Source organism: Asparagus officinalis, chromosome 8 (genome assembly GCF_001876935.1).
Source record: "Asparagus officinalis chromosome 8, Aspof.V1, whole genome shotgun sequence".
Lineage (NCBI taxonomy): Eukaryota > Viridiplantae > Streptophyta > Magnoliopsida > Asparagales > Asparagaceae > Asparagus > Asparagus officinalis.
In genome coordinates this window covers 6,832,052-6,858,972 of record NC_033801.1, presented here as the reverse complement: position 1 = coordinate 6,858,972, position 26,921 = coordinate 6,832,052, and the positions used below count along the sequence as shown (strand labels likewise).

Below are 26,921 nucleotides of genomic sequence, written 5' to 3'. Positions count from 1 at the left end.
CAAAACAAATGTTGTTGCACTAAGAATTGAATTCCAAAGCATCACTCTACCATCTATATATAGGAAAATTACCAATCATGCAATTCATCATAGCGGCTAATTGCTGCTGCATGGGAAAGTAGATTATCCATCCAAAGTGACTAAGACACTTTTTAAACAGTTAATCTATAGACCAGACACCATTTCATAAGCATGCAAAAGCAATTTTAACAAAATCAAATGTTGTTGATTAGCTTCCTCAAAAACAAAACAGAAAAAAAGATTCCTTAAAAAGAATATTGTTGATAATTAGCATGAAAAAAATATCAGTATATCATCAGCATACTGAAGACAAGGAATCTTGGGGTTTAATGCATCCGGACTAAGCCCAGGGATAAAGACTAGCACATTATGCAAGTTTCAGAATATTTATAGAAGCAACATAGGCTAGAATAAATAAAAGAAGAGATAGGGGATCTCCCTGTCTTACTCGTCTCTTTGGTAAAATTCACTTTCCAAACTTTCCATTATGAATATTAATGGGAGTTTAAGTCACCATACAAATATGATTCGATCCATTTTAACCACCTATTTCCAAGTCTTGTAGCTCTCAGTCAAGTTTGTCATGAGCCTTTGCAGAATCAATTTTAGAGACAAATTAATTTGTTTTACAAAATGTATGTTCTTTTGGGCAACCTTTTCATTATCCTTGGATTTTTTTCCCCCTTTTTTATTTTTGACGCTTTGGGCGGATTTGTCGATCAAGGGATATCCTCCTCAGTTGAGTAGGTACAATTTGGGTTGGATTGCTCGAGATATTCTAGCCCAACGTGAGCATTTTTTTTTGTTTGAATTGTATGTAGCCCATCGGGCTGTACATGTAGCTTAAATTTACTCTAAAAATATAGCAGTCTGGGACTTTGTCCCATATATTTTTTTGAAAGAATATTTTTTCCCTTTTAAAAAAAAAGGAAACTCTATATAAAAAAATTGTAAAATTAAAAAATACATATTATACAATGAAATTTAAGCGATCCATTTCCTTTCAAGATCATCAAAATACCTTAAGGCTGTGTTTGGATTGAGGGGAAATGAAAGAAAAGAAAAGGAAAAGGAAAAGGAAAAGGAAAAAAGAGGGAAAGAAAAAGAAAAAGCAATGGATTACTTTTTCATGTTTGGTTAGGATGAAAATTAGAAGAAGAATTTGAAGGAAAATAATGAACAATTACTTTTTCATGTTTGGTTAGGATGAAAATTAGAAGAAGAATTTGAAGGAAAATAATGAACAACCAGTTTATGTTTGATTGTTCTGAAAATTAGAAGAAGAATTTGAAGGAAAATAATGAACAACCAGTTTATGTTTGATTGTTCAAAAAAATGATATAGATAATACAATTGGTTTATATTATACAATAGTGCCCATCAATTTATTAATTTTATAAATATTTTCAATTTAAAATTATTTATAATGACTTAATGAGGACAATATGTGGATCCTAAACAGGCTTTTTTTTAAAGATACAAGCGTTTTTGTTTTTGTTTTTGTTTTTATTTATTTGTTTGTTTGTTTTATTTTTGTTTCTTTTGTATAGGAAGAAAAAGAGTCTTGCTGAATGCCTTCTACAAAAAAAACTATATAGAAGAAAGTTATATATGTTGCTATAATTTAAATCGTTGAGAATAGTATATTTAATCCATATAAGTGAAAATAAGTACAAGCATATCACATTGAAAAATTTAAACAGCTAGAAATCACACCGAGAAAAAAAATAAACCAAGCGGATTGCTAACAATTTTCTATCAATACAAATAATAAAAAGTCAGTTTAAACAAAAAAAAATCAATAATAACTACTAAGATTCTAAAATGAGTCCCTAAAATTATTGAGACTACTACTAAGTCCCCTTAAGTTATTTCAAAATTTAGACCTCAAATCATTTAAGTTCTATTAAGTTCACCAATTATCATAACTTGTCTCAAATTAGTTCAGCAACAGCAACAATAACAATTAGAGGAAATCTTTTTATACAACTTATGGGAATTGAGACCTAATGGAAACTTCAATGATTTTAGGGACTAATTTTGAAATAGCTTAAAAGTTAGGGTACTTTATAACAAATTTAATGATTTGAGGTCTAATTTTGATATAAGAATGTTTAAAGGGTCTAGTGTAGAAACATCTCTCTTTATGTGTAACTACAAATAGCACGTGTCTAGTGACACATTTTAATGATACCAATGGAGCCGACATGATAATGACTTACATCCACCGCATCCTGGACTCGTGAAGGGGCTATACTTGGCCCCGGCAAAATATTCCGTCCATTTCCTTAAGTTCCGGGAAAGAAAAAATGAAATGAAAATTTTAGAAGCACATTTTCTTCAAGTAATATGGCTTTCAGTTTCCTTTTATATTTCCTTCTAACCAAACATTGGAACCTAGTTGTCCTTTTTTTCTCTCTCAATTTACCTCGAACCAAACATAGCCTAAATCGGTTGTCAATGAAAAATCATACATTGAGTAAACTGCCTTAAAGGTTATTATGGTGTTCAATCACCCAAGATACAGTATTTGCGAAATGATACGATAAGAGTCCTAAGTAAAACAAGCTCAACCCTTTGGCTGACTCCCACAGTCATCTCTTAGTCTTAGGGGAAAAAAGACCTAGTCAACTCTCAAGAGTTCTAGGCACAACGACTCCTAAATCGAATATCAAGAACTCGGCTCTTTATTAAGGGATAAGCCCAATGCACAATTACAGAGGTCTCGGCCCACCGACTCGTCAAGCTAGCACCCTGGTATCAACACAAGAGGCGATACTAGCTGATACAAGAGATCCTGACATGCCAGACAAGTCAGCATCTGTATACTGACTCAAAAGACGGTTATTAAGCTGAGATAAGGTGACGTTTCGCCCAGTCAGACAGACCGACACTCCTAAGTCGACACGAAAGTCGGTGTCGGTCGACCTTCTTATCATGGACGACCCTATTTAAGGCATGATAATCTCTAATGCACATAGCATAAGAACGCATAGTTCTAAACTCCACTCAAGCTTATGTTTATCAGCTGACTTGATCGTCGGAGCAATCACAGGGGAACCGGTCCCTCGCCCTCTCACAAGTTATTTATGTCTGTGCAGTGCGGACATCAGACCCTCATTCAAGAACTAGGCATAAAGCTGGAGAAGGGAACGAGCCCTCCATCTTCCTTCACCACCCCGTAACAATCCTCTTCTGGATTAATTGGTTGTTTGATATCGAACATCAACAAAAGTGGTTGTAGAATTCAACTGTTGCCGGCAACACAACTAAAAAGATGAACGATTCAGACCACTTTATCATAATTTGCTGGCTAAATAACACTTATATACTCTAAAGTTTTTTAAACTTGCACTTATGTACCCTTACTTTTTTTGGCAGCACTTAAATACCCTAAAGTTTTTTACAACTAGCACTTAAATACTTTAAAATTCTTAAAACTTGCATATAAATACCCTTAATTATGCAAACTTAAGGAAATTTAAGAACAAGTTTTAAAAATTTAGGGTATTTAAGTGTAAGATTTAAATTTTTTTGAGTAGTATTAAAGTGCAAGTTTTAATAACTTTACGGTATACAAGTGCTAAAAAAATAAATGAGAGTATATAAGTGTACATTTAAAAAACTTTAGGGTGTTTTCTTGCTACCAAATACAAATAAGAGTATACAAGTGAAAAGTAGATGAAACAGTAGGATATATAGGATATATAAGTGTTATTTAGCCTAATTTGCTATCATAAAAGGAGTAAAGATTAAAAATTGATATCGTATGCGTTCTATCCCTGGCTTCATATTGTCTCTTTAGTTATGCCCTGGTAAAACTATTAATTTTTAAACTACTTTAGACATAACATACAGCTATATGGGCCCATCTCTAGACTCGTTTTGCAGGCTTCAGTCCAAAATGTATTATTTCCTTCCGTATGCTTTGGACTCTAATCATAGCCACCATCGTTGGTGTACCAAACCCAACCATAAAATATGTGGGGCCCACGAGGCAGACCTCCAACTGCACCAAACTAATGTGGGCCCATTACAACGCCCAGGGCCCGCAAAAACTCATAGTTCCGTCGTCGCTGGATCGCGGGCTTTCAAATTTGTAACGGTCCATGACGATAGACATCGCACGTGATGCGCACGCGGCGATATGTTCGAGGGGGGGGAGAGAGGCGCCGAGTGTCACGTGCGTTTCGCACCACGTTGCGGCCTCTCGCGTGACCCCCGACGCCTGAGCTCTGGACCCGACTTGAGGCGTTTGTTGCCTACTACGATGGAATCTTGCAGTAAGACCATCTGCCATTTGCTAGTTTGCAGTATTCAACTTGTTATGTATCTTGTAATACCGTTACAAATTCAAATTAGAGCTCATAACCAATCGAGCTCAAATCATCTAAAATGCAAGATAAGACTGCATAAAACACATTTAAAAAATATATATTTTTTAAACCCTTAAATAATGGAAGATTCATGTACCGAGCTGCTGACCAGTATTGTCATATATGATTTTAATTCTCTTGATCATCAAGAAGAAACTTGTAGTGGAGAACTATATTTTTATACATTTAAACTAGATTAAACTTCAAATGGATGACATAAACCTAATTAAATTATTCTTTTTATCTCATTACAGTTGTTTCTAAATTTTAATTATGTATGATATTATATTGAAAAAAAATACTTCTTAAACTTGTGTACTCCTAAAATTTCGCTAGTGAAAATTGGGAGGCATAATACTAATAACAAGAAAAATTGCATTTTTTACGTGATTAAGTTGATGCGTGGGCACGCTCGACCCGACCAGATTTCTTATCTAGAAATAAATTTCAGATAAAATAAATAAAAATATGTCTAGGGTGCTTTATGCAAAATCCCTTTTTCTTATTCCCACATCTCTCTCCCTGATAAAATCTGGGATGGGATAGGGAGGCTCTCCAAATTCTATTCCACAAATAAAGAAGAATCCCAGTCAAGCTCTCGACTTTCGCCAATGGAGCTCGAGATGGAGTCCATGGCGTCGGCGATCGGGGTCTCGATCCCCGTGCTCCGGTTCCTCCTCTGCTTCGTCGCCACGATCCCTGTGAGCTCCGTGTGGCGATTCGTCCCCGGTGCCCTGACGAAGCATCTCTACGCTGCGATCTCAGGCGCGGTTCTATCTTACCTCTCGTTTGGCCTCTCGTCGAACTTCCACTTCTTGATCCCGATGGCGCTTGGATACGCGTCGATGATCTTGTGCAGGAAGTACGCCGGGATCTTCACCTTCTTCGCTGGATTCGGTTATCTCATCGGATGGTATTTGAACTTCTGCTGTTCTTGATTTGCGATTTTTTTTATTTTTATTTTTTTTGCTAAAATTTAGGATTTTTATGGGGAATCAGGAGGTGATTAGGATTGTTTTAGAGGAGATGAGTGATCTCAGTTAAGGTATTGAATTGAGTGGAATGCGCTTTTTTGGAACTAAATCTGGAGCTTTTATGCGAGGAGTTTCAGTAAATTTGAAAATTTTAGCTATTTCATGGTGCTTTGTGTTTGGCGTTGACTAGGAGTAGGATATTAGGTCTGTTTTCGAGGAGAGGAATGATCTGGAGCTATGTTTTTTAATTTAGTTTGAGTAGCATTGCTAATTCTGGAAGTTTTTTCGTAAGGATCGTTTAAGGTTTCAAAGTTCTAGCTATCTTTTCACTGATCTGCATGATTTTAGAGATTAGGAGACGAGTATAAGTAGAACATGAGGTTTCTTTGGAGAAAATGGCTGGCTGGAGTTATTTTTTTAAACCAAGTTCTATGATTTTTGTGAGTTTATTTGGAGATTAGGACTGTTTGTCACCTATAACAAGCAACTAAAGATTAATTGCATTTGAGTGGTTTGAAAATCGTTTCTGATTTCATGTCAGGATGTGGATGCTTTGCATAGTTTACATGTATCACTATTTGTGTTTAGTTCCTCAGTGACATCATTTCCAATTAAGCTGGTCAGGTGTGGAATATTTTTTTTAAATAATAAATCACCTATGAGTATGTCCTGATTCCATGCGAAAAAAGTCTAGTTTTTAAAGACATGCCATAATTGATGAATTTTGATATTACATGTTTAATTTGGCAGGCTTTTAAGAAAGTTCTTGAAGCATGATGCCACACATAAAAGCTTAATGATACGCCTAACTACCAAACGCCAACTAAAGTCTTGTGTGAAAATGAGAAATTTCACCCCTTTCACTTGATAAGGAGAAACATAGTTGCATTGAACATGGTTCACGGGACAGGAACGGGTAGGCTTATATGCTATGCTTGGGAACGTGGTACGTTTCAGGTTCGGTTCTTACATGTGGGAATCAGAAATTTTGAAGAGTCAAATTTCAGAAATATGCTAGTTGATATAAGTAATGGTAAAAAGAACCTTGAGAATTATGTTGCGCTTAAGGCATGCGTATTTATTTTCTTAATCTATCATTTTTTTTTTGTCTATTCTTTTGAAAAAGAGTTAATTTGTCGAAATTTTGATTGGTTTGAGTTCTATATCGGGTTGCTGGTGTTGGTGAATTGGGTCATGTTCCACCGCGAATCCGGAGCTATTGAGCCCAGGTCGCGATTCGCTAGTGTCCTGTCTTCCTGACATCTATGGGTAGAAATTTTCAATGTGCAATTCTTCTTAAAATTTTCCATATCCGCATTCTGGTGTCCATTTCTGCTCTTAGTGTCAATGCAACATAATTGATCACCTATCTTGGTTCTCACTATTTTAAGTTCTTAGCAGTTAACATTTCAGCCCATATCGCTATCCAGACATAATTTCTTAAATTATTTCTAATTCTCCCAAATACATGTGTCTTTATTTTTGCAGCCATGTGTACTACATGAGTGGTGATGCATGGAAAGAAGGTGGAATTGATGCTACAGGTACTGTCTCTCTCGCATTTGAGGCTCTAATTATCTAGCTGCTTATCATCATTTCATGCGGTTGTCTTTCAAAAACATATTAGCCTTGACTTGTCTTTAGTCTTGATGCGACAATCACATGAACACAACTCATGCTGACATATATACACTCATTTAGTAACATTAAAAGATTAGCAACAAACACCCATAGATGTTTGCGCTTTGTAAAGCTTGTTTAGTGATAGTTGTGCTTGTGTTCACTTCAAGTACAAAAGATATATGAGTACTGTATTGGGTGAGTATTATAGATTTTGGTGCTTTGTATTGAGTGTCTTGAAACCCCTATTCAAATTTTGGTGTCTATATTGTGTGAGTATTTTAGTCTGATCAAAAATTCCTAATGGCCTTTTTTCTACTGTTGAAAGTTTGTGCATTTAGTACCACTTGTTTGTTGTGCGCAGCGAAAATTTCGGCAGCACCTCTGATGCTCGACAAGAGAGTATATCTCAATTAAATCCATGTTTCATAAAGGAAATAAGAACCAAAAGCAAAATATACCAACAAAGTGGGATATCGGCTATTTCTCTCATCAGTTCTAGGACTGACCTGTTGAGAGAACCTAAACTCTCTATTACACATCACAACACGAATAATCAATTTTAACGTGGTTCGGCAAATTGTCTATGTTCACGGGGCAAGGAGGGGGGGAGATCTACTATTAGAGAGAAAAAGAATACAAATAGAGTTTACAATCACACAACTTAAACCCACAATCTCTCAATTCCTCTCTCAAAATCTCTCTCAAAACAGCCAAAATAGCCTCTGTTTTCCCTGTTGCACGCAGCCTAAGAAAATTTCTCCTTTGCAATTTTCCTTTGCTCTTGCACGCAACCCTAGATTGTGATATCAAGCTATATATATATCTTCGGGAATTCGGTTCGTGGGCTCGTGAATCTTATATCTTCACGCTTGAGAACGTGGTGGCTCCCACGTGTTTTATTGGCCTATCTCTTCACGCGCAAAGATTGTAGCCCCCATCCCCACTCACAATAAGTAGTATCAGAGCTCGGGCTCCGCTTGGATAATTTGGAGGAGTAGATCATTTTGGAAGCTCGATTAGGTTTCAATTGGAGTTAAAGGTGGTATTTTTTTGGTAAAGGCTCAATCTTTCTCAAGTTTGGATCTATTCTTCAGTTTGTTCCGTATTGGTTGTTGGTGTGTTGAGGAATATGATCGGGAAAGAAGGTGTTGAGGGTGGTGCTTCTGGTGTGAAGATCATTCAAAGTTTGAATATTCACTCTACAAAAATAGATGTGGAGAAATTTAATAGTACGAACAAAATTTTCTTGGGCTGCGTGCAACAGGAAAAACAGAGGCTCTTTTGACTGTTTTGAGAGAGATTTTGAGGGAGGAATTGAGAGATTATTTGAGGGTTTAAGCTGTGTGATTGTAAACCCTATTTGTATTCTTTTCCTCTCTAACAGTAGATCTTCCCCCTCATTGACCCGTGAACATAGGCACTTTGCCGAACCACGTTAAAATTCATTGTTTGTGCTGTGATTTGTAATAGAAAGTTTAGGTTTCCTCGACAGGTCAGTCCTAGAACTGATGAGAGGAAGAGCTGATATCTCACTTTGTTGAGATATTTTACTTTCGGTTCTTGTTTTCTTTGTGAAACAGGGTTTTAGTTGAGATCTACTCTCTTGTCGAGCACCAGAGGTGTTGCCGAAATTTCCGCTGCGCACAACATTGTTACATCTCAAAACAACATAATTTTTCATGCATAACCATTTTAGATCATATATATCATGATGAACAGTAAAGATCATCCACCAGATGACCCACCAGTTTTCTGACTAGTACAAAAACTGTTTTAGTCCTTAAAGAAGATTCTTTGAATTTGTTCTCATATCAGACTCATGTAAGTTACGTATCTTAATTGGGTTTTTCAGTTCATGACATATGATAGTCACTGTTCTTCATTAAACAGAACACGTCAAACTTATTGTATGCATTGCTATACTCTATACATTCAGTAGTTTGCTATTTTCCTTACGAGTACATATTTCAAAGCATTTTAACCTCCCCAAAATTCCACGTTATCATTTAGGAACCTTTGATCTCTCTAAGTTGAAGGAAAACACCTAATCATTTAATCTTTGTCCAATGAGGCATTAATTTTCATTTTATCCTCAAATTTAGGAGCACTGATGGTTCTGGTGTTAAAAGTCATTTCCTGCGCAATAAATTACAGCGATGGGATTTTGAAAGAAGAAGATCTACGTGAGGCTCAAAAGAAATATCGGTTAATACGCTGCCCATCTATAGTTGAATATATAGGTTACTGCTTATGTTGTGGCAGTCACTTCGCAGGCCCTGTATTTGAAGCTAAGGATTATCTTGAATATACTGAAAGGAAAGGGGTAATAGCAACATTTATTTTTCGTGTAAAGATTGAGGTTCATTTCTTCTATTGTTTTGTTCATGGAGACTCACTTTACCCTTTGCCTTTTCTTCCCTGACTTATCCAGGTTTGGGCACCTTCGAAGGACAAACCAGCACCATCACCTTTTGGCCCGACTTTGCGTGCTTTAGTTCAAGCAGCTGTTTGCATGGGTTTATACTTGTATTTGGTACCGCAATTCCCACTTTCCCGGTTCAGTGAACCCATGTATTATGAGTGGGGTTTCTGGCATAAGCTTTTCTACCAATACATGTCAGGATTTACTGCCCGGTGGAAGTATTATTTCATCTGGTCAATCTCAGAAGCATCAATAATTATATCTGGTTTCGGTTTCACTGGTTGGTCAAACTCTTCTGCACCTAAACCCCAATGGGATCGTGCAAAAAATGTTGATGTACTTGGCGTCGAGCTTGCAACTAGTGCTGTTCAGTTGCCTCTTGTGTGGAATATACAAGTCAGCACTTGGCTAAGATACTGTGAGTTTCTACTACCTTTGCAATACAATTGCATTTATTTCTTACATTGTCTATCTTATGCTGGAAAAATGAGATGAGTGTAAAACCTGTCATGTTCTATTATCATTTTCCCCCTAAATTGCTAATGAGAACTTTTCTGAATTGTCTATGACTGTAGTTAGTCTCCCTTTCTTTCTGTCACACACACACTCATGCACATACACACAAGTGCTTCTATTTTCAATTTGAAATCGTGCATGTGTGCAGTCACACAAGCAATCCCATTTTCCACCACAGGATTGTACACGTGAACATGAATTTACTCGTCATTTTGCGATTGAGTATTCTATGACTTTAGCTGATCTCTGGACAGTTTAGGGTATGGTTTATGGTAGGGGTATTTTTGTGCGCAAGTATGTCAAGCACAAGTACTCCCATTTTTTCAATTCAAAATTGTTGCTTCGTCAAATGGCTAGATGATGTTTGTAGTGAGAGCTCACTAGCTGCAACAGGCCAACATGACAGCGTTACATTCCTATAGCTATAATCATTACAAGGTCCCTTTTTTCTCAATCACAAACATATATGTGGACATGTTTTTTGTTCTCCAAGTTGCATTGAGAACACTAAACTGCTTTTTCTTTAACTGTAGCTGGTCTCTTCCTCTATCTGCATGTGTACATTTAGGTGGTTACATGCAATAAAACAGCGACATGCACACACACACAAACACAAAAGCCTTTCAAACTTTGATCTGAAAACATATGTGCTTGTCATTTGCCAAGTACTGAACTCTCTTCATTACTGTACTCTGCAGCTAATTAGTGTCATTTCTAATTAGCCTGTCTTGTAAAATTTGTAACCTTTTGTACTGAGCACTAGACGATCTACTTGTTTAACTCTGTTCACGTAATTATTAATTATATTGAATGTGTAACTTTCATTGTAGATGTTTATGATAGGCTTGTTCAGAAAGGAAAGAAGCCTGGATTCCTCCAGTTGCTGGGTACACAAACTGTCAGTGCTGTTTGGCATGTGAGTATATTCTTCTATGTCCTCCGTTTTTCCATACGGTTACCCTATAATTGAACACGATTATATTTCTTTAAGTTTCCATTTGTGTATTTGTAAAATAATTTTGTTAAAGCATGTTGTTTACATTTTTATGGTCCATGTGGTCGCAGGTAGTATTTCTTCTCCTTTTTTATATGTTCATTATAATTTCTTTTCTTTTAAAGAAAAAGACTGAGGATATGGTGTTGGTAGAGTACCAAATCTGCTGTTTTGTTACTCCACCGACACAGTATCTTCAGTCTTTTTCTTTTTTGGTCGTTGACCAAGTTAAAACTGCATTTAAAATCAAACATTTCAAGTACAAATTTATTTTATAATTTGTTATTGATTGTTGTAGACTGATGAAGTTGTTACTTTTACTGGTCATTGTATGTGAAAGAACATTCCTTTCTGTGTATTTCCTTGAATTAGAACGAATGGTAACCTTTGAGTTCTAGCCATGTAACCCCATGATGGAGAAAAACAACTCTTTGTGAGGTTGAAGATTTTCACCCATGGCATGGAGATCATTTCTGTTCTTCTGATTTACCGAGGCAGCAATGTTATTTGACCAAATTATATGCTTTCCACCATAACATCAAAGAATTAGAGCAAAATATCTAACTGTCATGGAATTTTGAAGTTAAGTGCCTTCCTGTGAAGGCATGTATCTTCGTTCTTCCTATTTTCACCATCTCAAGTACAATTCTTGTTCATGTTGATCTTGGATTATTTTTCTTTGATCCTTGGCCTGTTCATAGGAAATGCTGAAATAGTTGCAAATCATTCTTGCGCTCCTTGCTTCTGGTCAATCAATGGACTGTGTTAGAATTTAGAATTTGAGCCCGTCATGTCTTTCACCATAGGACATTTTAAGAATTTGCCCCTCCCATTATCTTCTGTTTTATATTTTAACTGAACGAGCCGTCCTGTGCCCACTGATCCGGAGACCTACTCTGATCGTCTAAAGAAGAGATAACTTAGTCATTACACTGCTACTTTCTTTTTTATATTCTGAACAGTTACAAAGGGGCAATTTTCTAAACATTTCATATGAAATGGGAGATTTATTTCTAAATGTTATGAATCTTGTGCATTTGCATCTGGGGAGTTTGGGAAAGAAAGAAGAGGTAAGGTGGGTCCTCTAGTTTTCCAAATCTGAAGGACTCGAGGCATATGTCATTGGACAATCCAAGTAAATGTGGCATATCTGCATCTGTTATTTACTGCATATTTTGATTCCTTGTATTGTTGTGAATGCTTAGTGCATCTAAATTTCTGTTTCTTGTTCAGGGATTATATCCAGGATACATCATATTCTTTGTTCAATCAGCATTGATGATTGCAGGTTCACGAGGTACTTTATTCTCGGCAGTTTCACCATCTGAAATGCCGGGTTGCTTTTATTTTTCGGCTTCTTTTTTAACAGCTTAATTATATGTTCGAATAGCTGATAAAATGCCCTGATGTCTGAGATTGTTTATTTTCTTTATTACCCGCGCTAATTTCTCTCTTTTCTCTTGCTTAAACAGTACTATACAGATGGCAGCAAGCTGTTTCCCCAAAGAATATGCTTGTTCGAAAGATGCTTACATTGACGAACTTTGCATATACCTTGCTAGTTCTGAACTATTCCTGCATTGGTTTCCAGGCAAGCTTTTTCTTCTGATCTGCTTATCTAGTTATATTGATAATTTCCCAAAAGCCAGCTTACTTCTTTAAAGTTACATTCCATCCAAATCAAATTAAGACCCTACATATTATGATTATTGCATCATATTTTGAACTTCAACAAAAATCCCATTCCCATCGTTTTCTGAAAATTAAACTGTGTGATATCTCGACTTATTGTTAGAGTTGTATCAAGGACACTTATAATGTTTTGAGTCATTGCCCCACACACACACACACACCCACACACCCACACACACACACCCACACCCACACCCAAATATTTGTTACTGAGACCTCTATATTTGTCTAACATTTTCGCCTTATGTTATTTAAAGGTACTGAGCATGAAAGAAACCTTGGCCTCATACAGAAGTGTATATTTTGTTGGCACCATCATCCCTATCATTCTTATTCTCCTGGGTAACATCATTAAGCCAGCTAAGCCTGTCAGGACCAAGACCCAGAAGGCCCAATAATATTTGCATCCTTATTCAGCTGCTGGAAGAGAATTGGCAAATAAAAAAGTTAAAAAAAAAGTTATGGAAGAGGGGGCTTAAAGAATTTAAGATCTTGGATATTTATCTTCCCTCTGTTATTTGTGAAAGAATTAGGTGGGCAGTTTTCCTTCTTGTTCGACTGTAGCTTTCCCCCTTTTTTCTCATCAATTTTAAGTTGTGTTGTACGCTAAGTTAAGTTACTTTTTTCCTTCATCTCGATCTTTTCGCAAGTTTTATCATCGTTTTATTATGTTATGATTTATATGCTTTTCTACTGCCAGCTAATACTAGGGAGTTGAGAGACTGTTAATGATATAAAAATGTCATTTCATGTATAAAAGATTAAATAATAGTGGCATAAATAAAAGCTGTAGCAAATTACTATGCATATTGGTGACATTAGATATACAATTAAATATAACTAAAAAAAGTTAATAATTTAGCATGTATTGTGAGAAGATTTATTAATGAGCTTAAATAATGAATCTTGGATTTTAATTATAGTGATAGTTAAATATTTATGATAGTGTATAAGCTTAAAAATTCTGTAGTTAAGAATGACATTTTAGGAAGTTAAATTGTTGAGCGATGATACTTTTTATAGTTTTAATGGTCTATATACTACTATGTCATCTCTTTGAACACATATACACGTTATGAGTTTTGTGACATTTGTATGTGTCATAATGCTCGACATATATATGTATTGTGAGTTTTGTGACACATTTTTATATGTATAGAAAAATGCTCTTCATATATGCTGTAACCACACTTTTCGTATATGCCGCACTCTATTTATAGGCACAAACAAAAATCTGATACGTAGAGACAAAATGTTTAATAACTTACAACTTTGTTGTAGTGAGACTCTTTGTAGTTCTATTTGTGTAGTATTGTAAAATTACGAATAGACTCCTTGTAGCTCTATTTGTGCGAATGGACTCACTGTAGTATTTATCCTAGTACGAATACACTTTTTAATGAACTTTTTCAGATCAAAATAAAATAAACTAAAATAGTAACTGGAATTTTGTCCTCAACTATAGGGGTTATCTCTCTACTCAAAACCCTTTTAATAATTTTGAAATGTAAAAAAGAAGAATAAATCACATAGGAAATCTATTTGCACAAATAGAATTATAAGAAGTATTTTCGCAAGTGGGTGATACTATAGGGGGTTTATTCGCAATTAACCCTAAGAAAATTATTGGCAACGCATGTGATGACTTACAAGAGGAAATTAGATAACGATTTGCTCTAAACGGCAAGTAATAAGAGATTATGACAACATGAACCTCATTCACATGAGCTGCCCTTTTTCTTTCTTCCATTCAAAGAAACGCAAAAACCAAGCTGGAACTACTTCAAAGTCACAGACATTGCTGTAAAAGAATGAACTGTTGTCCATGTGCCAAAAAAAGAAACAGTTTACATGAGACCACCAAATATTATTCCATCCACAAGAAACCTAGGTTGCTCATGTTGCAAGCAATGCCATAATGCACTTTTTTTATATTAATATTTCCATGTTTTTTTACATATCTCATACATTAGTCAATTGGGACATTTTCATGTAAAATGGGATAATTATTAAAGTGGAATAATTTTTCACTAGTGGGATATTTTAGTGGGATAAATAAGAACAATTTTATGAAGTGGGATATTTTGATAAAATAACGTGGGATAAATTTTTATAATCATGAAATATACATTTATGTATTTTAAAGAATATACATTTATGTATTTTAAAGATATAAATACCATTTATGTGTGTTAAACTTACTATTATTGATTGATAATTGCTTACAAGAATGTTCTTTACTATTAAATAGCTTTTGGTTAGACTATAAGATATTGACAATTATTATTATAATGATGGTCTAATGATGGTGATAACCATAAACAATTATTATTATAATGATGGTCTAATGATGGTGATAACCATAATAGGAAAGAAGTAAAGAAAAAAAAAAGAAATATAAAAAATAAAAAAATAACAAAAGAAATATGAGTTCTAGTTTTTTACCATCTAGTTCAAGCTAAAAATTGGAATACTTTGAGAGACTAGAACTCTTATTTTTGTATAAAAAAAATAAAAAAAGTGGGATAATTTTGTATCATTATTCCAATTCTAGTTTTGTTAGAGTTCTACTTAACTAACATTGTAAAATTTTGTTCTAGTTTTAGTTTTATGTGACTAACACCTTAAAAATTTATCCCATAAATTATACCAATTCCAATTTTAAATTTTAGGTGACTACCCCATAAAAGAATGAACTGTTGTCCATGTGCCAAAAAAGAAACAGTTTACATGAGACCACCAAATATTATTCCATCCACAAGAAACCTAGGTTGCTCATGTTGCAAGCAATGCCATAATGCACTTTTTTTATATTAATATTTCCATGTTTTTTTACATATCTCATACATGTAGTAGGTGCTCACGCCCCGTTGAGCCGGCAAACCACTGACTCGCTGCATTCCTCTAGCAAGCTCTTAGCAATAAATAAAAGATGATTTACTTGACATATTTGACTTATGAAAGCAATAAAGATGTGCACTTAGCTTATAATATTGAATGAATAACCAATTTAGGCATCCAGCTACTGTCATGGACGGGTCAACTCTTTATTTGCTTTTTCAATCCCATTTTTGCCGCATGCCCAATCATCCAACTTGACGCAGTCACATAGAGGAATTCCGACACCCGCCCCCCCCCGCCCCTCCTTTTAGTAATTGGAGAAAAGATCATGGAGTCATCATATCCGTTTCCCCCCTTCCTCGGTCTAATTTAGGTAAATCTTCACGCATAAAAAAATAACAAAAGAAAACTCCATCTCTCTCTCTCTCTCTCTCTCTCTCTCTCTCTCTCTCAAGCAAACGTGATGTCTAATTAATAAAATTCTATAGATAACACATTGACTATTTACTCGAATTAAAGTAAGTCCCAATTTGGCCTTGTAGAGTTGGATGTGGACGTAGAGGCCAAGGAATCAAACATCTCCCACTCCGTCGTAACCACGATAGGCGGCGCTTGCGATTTCTGCTGCTGTTGGGTTTTCAGATGCGGATCCTGTCGCTGCGAAGATCTAGACGTCGTCGTGGTCTTCGCGTTTTTGATCTTAAGCACGTCGAGTTTTTCGACGTACTTCCGTATTCTTCTCGCCTGCAAGGGAAAATATCATAACATAACAACATCATATTTTTGAATTAAATATACGAGTCAACTTATCAAAGTATCCATTCGATGTTTCAAGAGGAAATTAATAATTAACCTGCAATCCTCTCTGTAGCTTTAGGTCCACATCTGCGGTGATGCCGTCTAATTTGATCATTTGCGTCATTAATTGCTCGGTTAGACTCAGCAAGTCCTCGTCAGCTACCCTCTTCCCCTTGGAAATAATTGCCTCGGCACTCGATACCTACATTCATAAATCGTCATTGCTACCTAGCTGTAACCTCCCATCAACAGCTCGCTCATGAATTTTATTAGATTTGTTCTTTGATTTAGAACGATTATCATCAGATCAGGAAACTTCGCTTGTTTCAAACCAACAGATCGAGCGAACAGAACAACAATATATATTTGTAGGCTAGAAACAAAAAGCGAATTATTGATGCATGCCAATGTCAGTGCAAACCCACAGCTTTGAGCATCTCTAGAAACATAATCACAATATTATCACGGGTAAGCACGCGCACCTGCAGCGCCAGCCTGTCAAGCGGCTGCAGCATCCGACATCCTTGCGCGGGCCTTGTGGCGGCCCTCTCGAGCTTCGCCGGCGCGGCGCGCCTTGCAGCGGGCGTGCTTCGGCAGCGCGGCAGCACCGGGTCCGGCCACCATCACCACATTCGACCTGTCCCTCACCCGGAAAGGTCAAGGAACTCCGGTCCTGCCCTCTTCTTTATGGCCTTGTACAGTATCTTCTGCTCCTCCGGGTGCAGGCCCGTCCGCTCCGCCAGCAGTTTCTTCAGCTCGCCTGCGAAGTAGTCAGCCGTCAAAAATTCAAAAAACCGCTTTTAATTAAGACGATGGTTTTAATTGTTATCGTGTACTATTTACCGAATGTGGACTGCGAGCTGAGGTAGATCTCGTAGTATGAGGATTCGTACTTGACTTTCACGCGGATGGTGGGGACGGGAGCTGCGGCGAAGGGCGAGGCGGATTCGGAGTCGGGGGTTCGCTTCTGGACCAGCATGCCTCCCGGCCTGACCTCCCATTCGTTCTCTGCTGAGGCCGCCATCGTCGTCGCCATCTATGTAAATGGAACTTCGGCGATTGAGCTTTTTTAGGGAGGAGGAGGAGGAGATGAAGAAATGGGGGGGTGGAAGGCTGGCTAATATATATAATATTTTAAAAAAATGAGATTATAGAGAAGCTTGTAGGATCTTGAGAAATTAGAGGGACAAAGACGATTTTTTTTTTTTAAAAATCAAGAAATGACGGAGAGAAGGAAGAAAAGAAAGCTTCGCGCTACCAACTCATCGTCTCCGCAACGGCCGAAGCTTCCATTTGAAGCGGAGGCGGGATAATTAACCGGTTGCGTTATTATCATTCACCAACTGAAATTTTGCTTATTATTATCATTAAACTTGTGGGGTTGGAAGTGCTTTCGCATGTGAACCTCGAAAAAAACAGTATTTTAGCATATTGATTTTCTTAAGGAATAACACGTAAACATGGTGAAATTTCTTGGTACGTCTTTAATCTTTTATACGATTACAGATTCAGGTATTAACATAATCAAGCAAGTTAATCACTTTATCTCGAAAGAGTTTACCAAAACGATGAGAAAAAAGTCAATTTATCCGAATGGTAAGCTAGCAATATATAGCATACCAATCGCATGCTCCAAGGTGGAGAAACAAATACAAGTAGCCCAAAGAACAGCAACACTGTGAGGTACCGTTTGGCAAAGGGTTAAGTGAGGGGTTAAAGAGACTTAACCCATTATTAACCCGTCAAACACAAAAAATCTATACAATGGTTAAAGTGAGTTAACCCTCAACAATTTGCCAAACATAAAAAATATAGAAGGGCTAAGTTAACCCCTCTAGAGAGATTAAAATGAGTTAACCTCTCAAAATGAGAGGTTTACTAATACTCTTATTTAGAAGGATTAAAAGTTAACCCTTCTAATTATAAAAAAAATAGTCAAAATTATTGTTATTTCCAAACACTAAAACTAATCACAAGGACTAAAATAAAACTTATTTAACATGTTAATAATTTAGTCCTTCATATTATTGAATGAGCTAAGTATATTAATCCTTCTTTTTTAACCTTTCAATAAACTCTGGGGTCTATGCTTGTAAGCCCAAAGATTTACTCCTATTTACCAAAAAATCCACCTAGTTTCAGATGTTCCAAAAAGCCCAAAATACCAAGTTTATTTAACTTCAAACCCAAAATATAAAACACGTGTATAGCTGCACACAGTAGGGTGAATAGCTACATACAATAGGGTATGTAGCTGGATAATATGTGGTATATTAATTGCAACATACTTTGGATGTATAGCTACATACCCTATTCTATAAACTTATACACTCGGTCTTTCGTATTTTGGGTTTAGAGATGAGCAAGCTTTGTACGTTGGGTTTAGTAGAACATATGGAACTAGGTTGGGTTTTCGGTAAAAATAATGTTAGGGGCACATACTGTAGCGATGGGAGAGGGGGGTGTGGTTGATGGTGTGGTAGGGGGTGTGCCCCTAACACCACTCTTTCGGTAAATGAGAATAAAGCATTGGGTTTATGAGCAAAAACCAACCTTTTAGGTGTTACCCATAAAACCCCTTCTGAACTGTCCTCCTCAGAAAACCCCCAAATTTTCAAAGTGTTCAAAATAACCATCCGAAAATTTCAACTTTTCCCACAAAATCCTTCAAAACGTGTCTCTTGCAATTAGAACAACCTTATTATATGCCAAATCCTACTCTTTCCTCGTTTTTTATGGAGTTCATCTTCTCCTATCCTCCTTACTTTTTAGGAGATTTTCTGGCAAAAGTTAAAAGTTTTGGGGGCTTATTTGAGAATTTTTGAAGTTTTGAGGATTTTGTGGGAACACAAAGTTCACGAGGGCTTTGTGGGAAATACGCCAAAGTTTTTGGTGGGGGCTTTGTGAATTTACCCAACTTTAACGCAATTTCTAGATGTAAATTCTCCGCTTTAAGTTTTATCCTTTCGGGCTCAAAACGAAACACAAGACCTTAAGCTGTCACGTGTCTGTCTCTCGTTTATTTATTTATTTGATAATTCGTTTAATATCGATAGGAGACATATTGAAATCTCTAATATTTATGTATTTATTTTGATGGACTTATATTACCACGTCCACATACATAATCGTAACATTTGAAGAATACTCGTCCCTAACTCGTAATTTTCCCAACCGAGCCGTATCCTGTGGTCGTGGGTCCTACATCCACCGACAGTTCATTGCCACGTGGCATAACGGGGTTATCCGTCGGCTGGCTATAGAGACTGTGTAGCGTGATAGGGACGGAGTGACCTACGGTGTATAAACATTAACGGGTGGTGGGCCCCATCGCCCAAGGAGACGCAAGCTTCCGAATCCCGTAATGATTTTTCATTTTCCTTTAATTATTTTTATTTTTCAATTAATTAAATTTCTAGTGCAACAAGAATTAGATTCTCTGCGTAATTGTTCGAGAAAACTCTTTATTAAATCATTACGTCAATGATCTCTTTTACTGCATCAAAACTTTGAACACGATGTGCTGGAGTATCAAATTTTCTTTTTGATATGATAATAAACAATCTAGGTTCAAATTCCACTTTTCATGAGTTAGAAGGAGACCCAAGATGATAAATATATCATTTTATTCGGAGAAAATTTAGGGTATGGAGTGCAAAAGTATAACCCGTAACACTCATCACAATGTTAGAGCTTTTATACGGTACTGAAAAAACCTTTTAACATCTAATTGTTCATTTATGTATGTTGGCAATCATGATTCATTCTAAGCGTATACTTAACCTTGCTCTCTCTTTCTCTCTCTTTATGTCTATCCACAGTGATAAGGATTAGAATATGTGGAATAATTTTTGATATGTTGGACTACGAACTAATATTAGAGATATCATTATCTTATGACGAAAAGGAAGGTGGTGCCTCCCAATCATTCCCTTCGAGTGTTTCTTTCACTGCGATGAATGAACTCACCAAACTAAAGGAAAGTATGATTATTTAATAACTGAAGTCCGTATTGATTTGTGGGAGTTGAGAGGGTCTAAGATTAGTTGGGAGTTCATTTTAATTCTACAGATGATAAATATTGATGAGCCCAATCAAAGAAAGGTAATGTACGTAAAGTATGTCGCGCGCCTTTGCGGAAGCCTTGCACGAACTCACAACGAACCTGTGATCACGAGTCGAAGAAAGCCAAACTCTTGCACAAATCCAACCAATAACGCCAAATCAATCCAAACACAGAGATATACGTGGTTCGGCAATTTGCCTACGTCCACGGGGAGATGATGGGGAGATTTCACTAAATCAAGGAGAGTACAAAGGGTTACAATCACACAAATTCTCTCAAACTAACCCTCAACCAAAGATCTCACCTTGCTCACAATATCTCCCTCTCACAATGCTCAAAAGATTCCTCAATCTCTGATGTAAAACCCTCACAAATCGTTTCCTTATTTATACCAAAACAAAACCCCAATCAGACTGCAAACAGGAAACCTGAATATGCAAAATACCCGTCGTAAGTCGACTTAACAGAGTGCGTAAGTCGACTTGGCAGAGAAAAAAATAGCAACTGGAGAACACTTTATAAGTCGACTTATCAGGTTTTATAAGTCGACTTGGCAGAGCGAAAATTCACAATTCCAGCACAGATCGTAAGTCAACTCGTGCACACTGGCAAGTCGACTTACCATAAGTCGACTTAGCCTTGTGCATGAGTCGACTTATGCCAGTTTTTCTGGTTTTTCTGATTTTTCTGATTTTTTTCCACAATTCTCCACCTCGGCGAATTTTGCCAAAAATGAGCCGACACCAAACCAAGAGCATCAATGTGTCGTCTCTCCAAATACAGCTGCACCACAATGGTTGCCTACGTACCCCCTCTCCCAAGGGATCAAGCCGCCCGTAGTTCATCCAAATGGCCATCAACGGCCTCAACAATCACAAATATTCAACAAGTTTCTGCAATGATCAAACTTGTTGCTTGGAACCACCTTTGTGAGCATATCCGCCGGATTATCCTTCGTATGGACCTTCACAATCTCCACATCGCCATCTTCAAGAACATCCCGAACGAAGTGATAACGAACGTCAATGTGCTTCGTCCTCGCATGAAAAACTTGATTCTTCGCCAAATATATAGCACTCATGCTATCACAATGAATAGTGACGGATCGCTGCGATATACCAAGTTCTTCCAAAAGTCCTCGAAGCCAAATAGCCCCCTTCACAGCCTCCGTAACCGCCATATAGCGTACCTAGAATGTACCTCAAAATCCATCTCACGGCATCCCAATGACCCACTCCTGGATCGTGCATGTATCTCGACACCATGCTCACTGCCTGAGACAAATCCGGCCTCGTACATACCATCGCGTACATCAAGCTCCCAACTGCGCTCGCATATGGAGTCTTCGACATCAACTCACGGTCTTCAACTGACTTCGGTAAAAGGTCAGCTGAAAGCTTCAAATGGGCTCCCAACGGTACACCAGCTGGCTTCGTATCCATGCTAACATGGAATCACTGTAGAACCTTCTTCAAATAAGCCACCTGTGTCAAACAAATCCTGCCCTTCTTCTTGTCTCTGCCGATCTCCATCCCTAAAATGCGCTTCGCCTCTCCCAAGTCCTTCATCTCAAACTCATTCGAAAGCTGAACTTTCAACTCATCTATAGCTGACCTGGAACTAGAAGCAACCAACATGTCATCGACATAAAGCAACAAATAAATGTACGCACCTCCTCTCAACTTGCGAAAATACACGCAAGGATCAAACTGGCTCCGAGTGTACGAATGACCAAGCATAAAACCATCAAATCGCCTATACCACTGTCGAGGAGACTGCTTCAAACCGTATAGCGATTTCTTTAGCCTGCAAACCAACTTATCTTTCCCTGCAGCTCGGAATCCCAATGGCTGAGTCATATATATTTCTTCATCAAGATCACCATGAAGAAATGCTGTCTTCACATCCAACTGATCTAACTCCAATCCATACTGTGCCACCAAAGCTAGCAAAATCCGAATCGACGAATGCTTCACCACCGGAGAGAAAACCTCATTGTAATCAATACCTTCCTCCTGTGCATAGCCCTTCGCAACCAACCTAGCCTTGAACCTCACTGGAGTGCCCTCAATGCCCTCCTTCTTCGTGTACACCCACTTGCACCCAATCGCCTTCCGCCCCTTTGGAAGCTCTACAAGCTTCCATGTATCGTTCTTGTGAAGAGACTCCATCTCCTCCTGCATAGCCACCTGCCACGAATCAGCCTCCGAACTCTGCTCGGCCTCTCTGAATGTAGTAGGCACCATCTCATCGATACTCTCCACCGGAAGTGCATATGCAACTGTGTCGGCATACCGTGCTGGCACCCGTATGTCTCTCCTCTGTCTCCGTGCCGCAATAGAATCCTGAACCTGAGCCGTCGGTCCCTGATCCTGCTCATGAGTACCCGTATCCTCCGCATCACCGTCGTGCTCGCCTGGCGTCACCTCAGTCGGCACTCTCATGGATACTGCACTATCTGGACTCTGTGGAGCTGCATCAATCTCCACCACCTGCGAAATCTCCTCTGTCGGGTTGCTCTCCACCTGATGAGAGCTGGGAAGCTTCAAGATAGAAGCCTCATCGAATGTGACGTCCCTACTCAGCACAATCTTCTTATCAACTGGATCCCAAAGCTTGTATCCCTTGACACCACGCTTGAATCCTACAAATATGGCCTTCCTAGCTCGAGGTTCCAACTTATCAGTTCTAACATGATAATATGCAGGGCAACCAAATACCTTAAGCTGGTCATAGTCATGTGCTGTCTCTCCCGACCACATCTCCATGGGGGTCTTCCCCTCAATCGCAGATGAAGGCAGCCTGTTAATGAGGTGGCTCGCATAAAAAAGTGCCTCAGCCCAAAAGATCTTCTCCAAACCACTATGCGCCAATAAACATCGAATCTTCTCCAGCAAAGACCGATTCAATCTCTCCGCCACCCCATTCTGCTGCGGTGTATGACTAACTGTGAAGTGCCTCTCTATGCCCTCGTCTCGACATAGCTGCAGAAAGGGGTCTGAGGTATACTCGCCGCCGTTGTCGGATCGCAACGTCTTGATCTTTCTCCCAGTCTGCAGTTCCAATCTCTTCTTCCACTCCACAAACAAATCTAGGACTTCACTCTTATGCTTCATGGTGTACACCCAACATCGCCTAGAATAGTCATCAACGAACGTGACGAACCAATGTCGACCACCAAGTGATGCCGTCTTAGTGGGACCCCAAACATCTGTGTGCACGTAGTCCAAGATGCCCCTCGTCCTATGAATGGCCGTCCCGAACTTCACCTTCGTCTTCTTGCCAAGTACACAGTGCTCACAGAATTCTACTTTACCACTCTTGGCTCCCTTCAAAAGCCCCTGCTTGCACAATGCCTGCAGTGACTTTTCACCTGTATGCCCTAGCCTGTAGTGCCAAAGTCTGCTCATGTCCGCCTCTGAAATCGCCGAAGCAACCTGGCCAATCTCGGTGCTCCCCTTCAGATAGTATAGGTTATGTCTGCGGACTCCCTTCATCACCACCAAAGATCCCTTAGCAACCTTTGCTACAGTATCCTCAAAGGTCACCCTGAATCCCTTCGCCTCCAAAGCCCCCACTGAGATAAGATTCTTCTTAAGTTGAGGAACGAATCTCACCTCCTTCAGCTCACGGACTACTCCATCGTGCATCCGAATCCTCACAGTACCTATCCCACGAACGCCACAGGATTGATCATTTCCCATGACCACAACACCCCCATCGAGTCTCTCAAATGATGAGAACCAATCTCGCCTAGGAGTCACATGATAAGTAGCGCCAGAATCAAGCATCCACTCCGATGCATCCAAATGGTTCACCTCCGGAGTAATCAAAAGAGAAAAGCTCGAATCATCGGAATCATCGCCTTTCGCAACATTCACCTCATTGGCCTTCGGGCCCTTATTCTTGCTATTCTCCTTTTCTTTGACTTTCGGGCAATCTCTTTTCCAATGTCCCTGCTCCTTGCAGAATGCACATTGATTCTTTCCAAGCTGGTGACGACCTCTTGACTTTGACCTCCCTCTGTTTCCACCTTTCTGATATGAGCTTCTACCTCTCGCCGACAAGGCCTCTCCTGAAGTACTAGCGCGGGAAGTCTCCTTATCCTTCCTCCTCAAATCATAGTTCGTCAATGCGTTAGTCACTTCACTATAAGTGATAGAAGATCTCCCGTTCAGCAACGTAAGCACGAAGGTATCATACTCCTCATCCGGTAAGGAGCCCAAAAGAATAATAGCCTTGTACTCATCTGTGATCTTCTCATCCACGTTCGCCAAGTCCGACAACAACTTAGTGTAGTTGTTCACATGAGCCGCAAGCGAGGTACCTCTGGACATCTGGAATCTGAATAACCTTCGCAGCAAGTGCAACCGGTTCTCAACACTCTTCGTAAGGTACTTATTGTTGAGAATTTCCCACATCTTCATCGCAGACGTCACCCCAATCACATCGTATTTCAGCTCCTGTTCCAAACAGGACCTGATCACCCCGCAAGCATTTCGATTCATCTTTTCCCATATCGCTTCTTCATACTTAGGTGGCCTCACATCGACCATGATGGTCTCCTCCAGATTTTGAGCATTGAGCGCATCCTGTACGTCGCTCATCCACAAACCAAAATTGATCTTGCCGTCATATTTCACAACACTAATCTTAGTGTTCTGAAAACCCACTTGAACTGTGCCTGTCATCTTGCTGCTTTCACCAATTACTTCACCCATAATCACAACTTCCAAATTGTAGAGAAAGATCCAAACTTTGAAAGAATAAGAAATTACCCAACTGAACCCTAGATTGGATTCCAAATAGAACTCCTAACCACACGAGGAAAGCGAGATCTTCAACGGCAACTTCAAACCCTAACTCCACCAAAGCCTAGAACTCCAAGAACCAAGCTTCAAACTGAATCTTCCTCCACCTAATCCAAAACCCTAGATCTGAATCTGAGCTCTGATACCACTTGTCGCGCGCCTTTGCGGAAGCCTTGCACGAACTCACAACGAACCTGTGATCACGAGTCGAAGAAAGCCAAACTCTTGCACAAATCCAACCAATAACGCCAAATCAATCCAAACACAGAGATATACGTGGTTCGACAATTTGCCTACGTCCACGGGGAGAGGATGGGGAGATTTCACTAAACCAAGGAGAGTACAAAGGGTTACAATCACACAAATTCTCTCAAACTAACCCTCAACCAAAGATCTCACCTTGCTCACAATATCTCCCTCTCACAATGCTCAAAAGATTCCTCAATCTCTGATAAAAAACCCTCACAAATCGTTTCCCTATTTATATCAAAACAAAACCCCAATCAGACTGCAAATAGGAAATTAACAGAGTGCGTAAGTCGACTTGGCAGAGAAAAAAACAGCAACTGGAGAACACTTTATAAGTCGACTTATCAGGTTTTATAAGTCGACTTGGCAGAGCGAAAATTCACAATTCCAGCACAGATCGTAAGTCGACTCGTGCACACTGGCAAGTCGACTTACCATAAGTCGACTTAGCCTTGTGCATGAGTCGACTTATGCCAGTTTTTCTGGTTTTTCTAATTTTTCTGATTTTTTTCCACAAAGTATGTCTTTTTTTTTGTAAAGTATGTCTAGAAATTCTACAGTTAGGCGTCAAATATTTATTTTTTGTAACTTCTGTTGCACAAAAAATCTACAATATATGTACAATTGTTAAGTACAGTGCTCACACTGTATCTCAGCATTTATACTCTAATTTGTTTGTCTCTTAACAATAGTCAATTGTTTAATTTGCATTATGTGATGAGACAACATACATGCATGCATCAAGTTGCCTTGCTGATTCGAGTTGACTTCAGATTCTGTCTATTGCTAGGCCTACAATAAAATCTTATAAACCCATTATTAAACCCTTTTTTTTTCCCCCACCTCCGCTGCTAACCCATTATTAAAACTTTTGTGTCATAATCATTACTAATTAAATAAATAAAATCAGCAGAAAACTAAATTGGACGATTCGAGCAATTTGCAGGTAGCTAGTCGAATCAAACTCGTCCATCTCAGGCGGTCCATATATCATTCTCTGTTCCCGATTCTAATCATCTTCTAAATTTATGGATGATGACAATTACAGGGACGTTTTAACCTTATACTTATGACTGTTTTCATCAATATACGACGCACATACTATATTAATTATAGGATCTTAGTTATAAAAATCATTCATTAATAAATGATTCATTAGTGGTCCATAGAGAAAATATGGACTCACGCATCGGTGTCAATTTTAGAAAATTCATTTTTAATTTGTCGTCATTGAGATTTAAAACTGGATTGCTCATGTGAAAGTTCTTAGTTATTGCACCAAAATTTTGAAGTTGTGATAAGAGTTGAGGCTTATATTTTTGTATTCTAACATCATCATTGTAAATTTGTTGGATTCTTTTTTCACATCTTTAAAATTTTTATTTTATTAAACATGTGTCTCTGAATTTCGAATTCCCTAAAGACGTCAGTTATTTCTTGCTGAAAGAAACTGAAGCGATGAATATGTATATGTCTGGAAGAATGAAATATTTATCTCTTTCTTGAAATGAAAGACAAAAGATACAATTATTTCTTTG

At 38.2% G+C, this 26,921-nt stretch overlaps 2 protein-coding genes and 1 long non-coding RNA gene across 3 annotated transcripts; 1 reads left to right on the top strand and 2 right to left on the bottom strand.

The window, feature by feature from the left end:
• Positions 4,943–13,256, top strand: LOC109819611 (lysophospholipid acyltransferase 1-like). The gene is made up of 8 exons (XM_020385389.1): positions 4,943–5,310; positions 6,860–6,915; positions 9,097–9,317; positions 9,426–9,834; positions 10,763–10,848; positions 12,160–12,223; positions 12,399–12,517; positions 12,876–13,256. Exons 1-8 carry the CDS (start codon positions 5,009–5,011, stop codon positions 13,014–13,016), a joined length of 1,398 nt encoding a protein of 465 aa, XP_020240978.1. The 5' UTR covers positions 4,943–5,008; the 3' UTR covers positions 13,017–13,256.
• Positions 15,791–16,759, bottom strand: LOC109820169. Its single transcript, XR_002241742.1, has 3 exons — positions 16,740–16,759; positions 16,313–16,459; positions 15,791–16,203 (listed from the first exon to the last, which is right to left on the bottom strand). It is a non-coding gene; the product is annotated as an uncharacterized LOC109820169 (long non-coding RNA).
• Positions 16,902–17,550, bottom strand: LOC109820775 (BAG family molecular chaperone regulator 1-like). Its single transcript, XM_020386971.1, has 2 exons — positions 17,101–17,550; positions 16,902–17,017 (listed from the first exon to the last, which is right to left on the bottom strand). The coding sequence occupies exons 1-2, from the start codon at positions 17,291–17,293 to the stop codon at positions 16,902–16,904; spliced, it is 309 nt and encodes a 102-aa protein (XP_020242560.1). The 5' UTR covers positions 17,294–17,550.